Below are 5,440 nucleotides of genomic sequence, written 5' to 3' on the forward strand. Positions count from 1 at the left end.
TAATAGTGTCTTTTCTCGTTTTTATAATAAATGACTTAAAGAATATTTTTAATCTATTTACATATTGAAAGAATAATGCACATGTGATACAGCAACTATTTATGTGAGTGGAAGGAAATTACAAATTAATTATGATTCACTGGACAATTTTAGAAGGTCTGTTACAAAGATAGAAGCATTTTTCATCTATTTACATATTGAAAGAATAATGCACATGTGATGCATCAACTATTTATGTGAGTGGAAGGAAATTACATATTAATTATGATTCACCGGACAATTTTAGAAAGTCTGTTACAAAGATAGAAGCATTTTTAATCTATTTACATACTGAAAGAATAATGCAAATGTGATGAAGCAACTATTTATGTGAGTAGAAGGAAATTACATATTAATTATGATTCACCGGACAATTTTAGAAAGTCTGTTAGAAAGATAGAAGCTGGCAAAATTATATTTTTTTGTTCCTGTAGAATATAAATAGAAAGTATTAATTATGCATGGCTGAACACTGTGTGTTCCTTGTTCTCCTAAGGAAATTTTGATCGATGACATGTTATGTTTATGTTGTTATATGGCCAGTACACAAAATTATCTCATTAGATTAGTTATTCTACCATATTTGTAGAATATTTATTTTATCATTATAGTACAAACAGTGGGATAAATAATCATAGGGCTAATTAACACTTCTAACCAAATATAGGATATATAACTTACATATTATTTCAAGATTATTATCGCTTATCCCTCGTACAAAATGATTCCTAGGTGATAGATTAGTGTACGTCCATCCCTTCCCTCACACGACAGAGCAAATTATCATATGACTGATCATCGTTGATAAAGAAAATTTTTATAATTTGTTAGAATGAACCATGGCATACACCAAACATTAGCATGAACTTCCAATTTTCTTTATAGCTAGTTTCATAAACCCTAGTCGGTAACATTCTTTGACACAAAACAACAAATTCACATCGCCCGTATAGTTTAATTCATACTAAGTTTGGTGACGGTAATCGATATCCACTTTGGCTCATCTAAATTCACACCTAATAGTTGTAGTTTGGGGATATATGCGCTCTCTCTATTTCGAGGAGTTGAATTGCACAGAATATAATTGAAATTTTACATTTCAAGAAAAGTGAACACATGTGATGTAGCAATAAATTGTCAGATTTATTATGAAAGGGAATCATTTATTAACCAAGACCAGACAATTTCAGAAAGTCTATAACCTCCTTCTATTATAAAGAGTGGCTGATGAACATTATATTTTCAGATCTACAGTATATACTCATAAACATTTTCTGCTAGCTTTCCCCCTCTTCCCAACTGAAACCTCCTTTCTTCTCAGCCCTTTTAAGAAGAATAACCTAAGTTTCTTACAACATGTAATCCTTAGTTCATACTTCTTCTATCTGTTTCTTTTGTTTCATTTATAAATAACAATTGTCTCTCTTTCTGTTGTCTAAAATTGAACTTGGTGATGATGCCTTTTGTACATGATTTACACGTACTTGTTTTTGTCTGTCGGAGGATGACAACATTTATGTTGGCATTGCTAGCATGTCTAGCAGTATTTTGTACAACTCATGTTCTCGGGGCCAAGGATGATTTGTACATCAATAGAACAATACTCAAAAGTGCAACCGCCCAAGGTGCAGGTAATGACTAGCTAATTGAACATAAATATATATATTTTGTTGATTCGTCAAAGAAAATTACTCACATAATATTTATTTGGTTTGTCAACAGTATGTCTAGATGGAAGTCCACCAGCGTATCATCTGGACAGGGGACATGGTACCGGACTTCGCAGCTGGATTATCTACTTGGATGTTAGTTATTACTGCTAAATTAACTTTCATATTGCACATAACCAATTAGTCACCAAATTAAACCTTCATTAACTCCGGAGAAATTTCATATGTTTAGGGAGGTGGTTGGTGCGACAGTATCCCGGATTGTCTTAATCGTTCAACTATGTACTTAGGTTCAACCAAGAAGATGGGTCAAAAAGGTCTTTTCGCTGGGATACTTCATAATACTTCCCAACAAAATCCAGGTGATGAATGAAGCTCTTATATAGTTCCTTTCATGTGCACTACATTTTTACTTTTTCCCTGAGTGCATAAATAAAAAATTTTACCCACTTTTTCTAACTGCAACCAATGTTGGCATTTGGTAGAGTTTTACAATTGGAACAGGGTGAGGGTGAAGTATTGTGATGGTTCGTCTTTCACAAGTGACGTTGAACAAGTTGACTCTGTAAGAATTATACTACACATGTATTCTCATGCATATATATTATTAATTCTGTAACGGTCTTTCTGATTGAAAAAGAGAAATAATATATATTAGGACAACAAGTTGTATTTTAGAGGGGCAAGAATATTTAAGGCTGTTATGGAAGATTTATGGAGCAAAGGAATGAAAAATGCTGAAAATGTAAGAATATTTTATCCAGTTCACACATTAGCTTCGTGTTCCTTATTCTACTTTATCATCTTTTTTTTTTTTCAAAAGAAATTCTTGGCTAAATATTGAAAATCAAAAATGCAATGCCAGGCAATTCTATCGGGAATATCAGCAGGAGGATTAGCAACAATTTTGAACTGCGATAAGTTTAAATGCCTCATTCCAGAGAATGCCCGAGTTAAGTGTATTGCCGATGCTGGCTTCTTTATCAATGGGTTAGATCTCAAGAAACGATACTTTACATCTTCTTTTAATAAAATTTATGTGTCTGATCTTCTTGGCACGTTCTTGTTTTATGCAGGAAAACAATCTATGGTACTTCATATATCCAAGAGATGTATCGGAGAATTGTTAACCTACATGTGAGTCACATTTTCTTTCATTTATTTTTTTGTCCGAGTAATTTTATGTTATGCTCAAGAAGTAGATAAAGGTTGAATCTTTTCCTCTTTTATTCTCAGGGATCAGCTAAGAATTTACCCTTAGCTTGCACGGCTTCAATGGAACCAAGTTTGGTAATTAATTAGAGTTTAAGTTTTTGAAACAAAAACAGTTTTTTAATTATATGCCATAGTAGTACATTGACCTCTAATTATAACATTATCTTTCCTTAATTCTATATGGTGCAGTGTTTTTTCCCTCAAAATGTTGTTCCATTTGTTCAGACTCCACTTTTCATAATCAATTCAATCTATGATTACTGGCAGGTCAATGAGACATGTTAATTTCTCTCAATTTCAAGAATTTGATTTGTTTCTTTCTTTAACTTCTATAAATCTAAAAATATTGATTGTTCAGTGCACTCTAACTCCAGATTAATAACACTTTGATTCCTCCATACCTTGATCCTCAACATGCCTGGAAAGATTGCATCTGTCACATAAATAATTGCACATTTGGCCAACGTATAGTTATTCAAGGTTACCATTTCTTGGTGATTAACTAATGTTTACCTTCCAATTACACATGCATATAATCACTCTTCTTCTCTTTAATTTTTATTATTTATTTCTTTAATATAGCCTTTGGAGTGGAGTTCTTGAAGACGTTCGAGGAACTACCCCCTTCTTTAACGAGGGGTTATTTCCTCACGTCTTGCTATTCACACGGTGGAATTCTTTCACCGGCCTACTGGTCCAACAATGCTAGACCTCTAACGTTACTTAATAAGGTAATATCTGTTCGTTTTTTCACCCATATAAAGTTTGAATACACACATTTTTGTTTTCCAATATTATTATCAAATGCCTGTCATAATTATTAGTTTTGATTAGTTCATAACATATTTTAATTTCTTTAACATTTATGTGTAGACGATCAATGAAGCTGTGGCGGATTGGTATTTTGAGAGAGAAGGATCTCAATATATTGACCCGCACCCGTATGTTAGAGACTGCAAGTTAGTGAAATTATGTAATGAATAATCTTGCTGATGTAGTACCTGCTGCTTATTCGGTGGTACGTAGCTGTTGATCAGGAGTAGCCGGCTGCCGGCTGCTGGCTGTTGGAGAAAAAAAAAATGTTTTTACGTTTTGCATTAAGTCCTATTAGATTTAATTATTCAGTATTATATATATCATTTAGTTTACAAGTTATCCTTCAGAATTGCATGAGGGTGCATTAGTATTTCTGAAATTTTCATTTACAAATAGCTGTAGGTGGGGGCTAGATCCAAAGATTACTTTGACAGGCAACTCAAGTGGAAGACCACTTCCACTGCACAAGCAGTGGAGCACGTGGTTTAATTTGATATAACATGCAAAATCTTACCAGCTCTTGACATATGAATAAGAAAACCTGAGATTTAAAGAGGATCCATAGCTTGAAATATGGTTATCTAGATAAATTACTAGTTGACTAGTTATTAAAGATTTTTCAAAAAGAGATACTCATGATCGAGTTCACAGAATTTTTGGATTGGTTTGAGCCAGAGAAATGACCGACTGCTGAGGAGTGCTTGCAACACCTGTGGCTCTAACTTTAAAATCTTAAGCAAATAGAGGTTAAGAGTTAATCGGGTATGGAAAAGGTCAATGTCGGAATGAGCAGGCTACACAAATTAAGGTGGATATGTGAAGTTGGGATGAATATTAGGAGCTTTCATGAGGCCAAAGGGCATCATCATCCATTCATAGAAACCAAATTTGGTCTTGACTGCTGTTTTACCACCCAGATTCATCCAGATTTAATGGAACCCACTCCTAAGGTCAATCTGGAAAAACAAACAAGAGTATGTCATTCAATTCATCTAGCATGTCATCTAATCTAGAGATTGAGTGGCGATATTTTACCCTTCATAGGTTGATTGCTCGGCAATCAACACACATACGCCAAGTTCTATCCTTCTGTGAAACTAGAATAACCGGGACCGAACACAAGCTCATGCTCTCCTGCCTTCATAGAGATTGAGTTCCTCAACTTGTTCAAACACTTGCCTGCATTGGTACTATGCCACATAGGATCTCATCCTTAAACAAAAAATTTGATTCTCTCGGTCAAGTTAAAACATTGGTGTCAGTCATGGCTTGATTAAAAATTTGGATTTTGACGTGATTATATTTCTTAAAACTTAGTGTAAATAATATGTTGTCTTTTTCATAAAAAATAATGATAAAAGCTCATTTAAATTGTGAGTGGTTACTTTGATGGATCATGTATATAAGTGAGAAAATAAAATAATAAGAAAAGACATCATTTTTGCCCTGAAATTATCCGCTCAACTTACTTTAGCACTTAGATTAAACTTTTGTTTATTTACCCCCTTAACATCGTTAAAGTGTATTAATTTCACCCCTTAAGCTGACGTGAAATTTTTTAAATAAAAAAGAAAAAAAATGCTTCTTCATTTAAAAACTGAGATGGTCCCAATTTTTTTCATTATTATTATTATTATTATTATTATTATAAATATATATAGAGAGAGAAAAGAAAAGGCACCCTTTCTTCTTCAATACCC

The 5,440-nt window shown here is 33.2% G+C and overlaps 1 protein-coding gene across 1 annotated transcript; it reads left to right on the top strand.

Annotated features, from left to right (window-relative positions):
- The first annotated feature begins 1,298 nt into the window (after positions 1–1,298).
- On the top strand, positions 1,299–4,160 carry LOC107841067 (pectin acetylesterase 11-like). The gene is made up of 12 exons (XM_047409483.1): positions 1,299–1,670; positions 1,762–1,844; positions 1,942–2,071; positions 2,195–2,274; positions 2,368–2,454; positions 2,575–2,699; positions 2,786–2,846; positions 2,946–2,999; positions 3,114–3,191; positions 3,299–3,404; positions 3,507–3,655; positions 3,798–4,160. The coding sequence occupies exons 1-12, from the start codon at positions 1,493–1,495 to the stop codon at positions 3,906–3,908; spliced, it is 1,242 nt and encodes a 413-aa protein (XP_047265439.1). The 5' UTR covers positions 1,299–1,492; the 3' UTR covers positions 3,909–4,160.
- The last annotated feature ends 1,280 nt before the right edge of the window (positions 4,161–5,440 follow it).

This window comes from Capsicum annuum, chromosome 1, assembly GCF_002878395.1.
Source record: "Capsicum annuum cultivar UCD-10X-F1 chromosome 1, UCD10Xv1.1, whole genome shotgun sequence".
Classification (NCBI taxonomy): domain Eukaryota; kingdom Viridiplantae; phylum Streptophyta; class Magnoliopsida; order Solanales; family Solanaceae; genus Capsicum; species Capsicum annuum.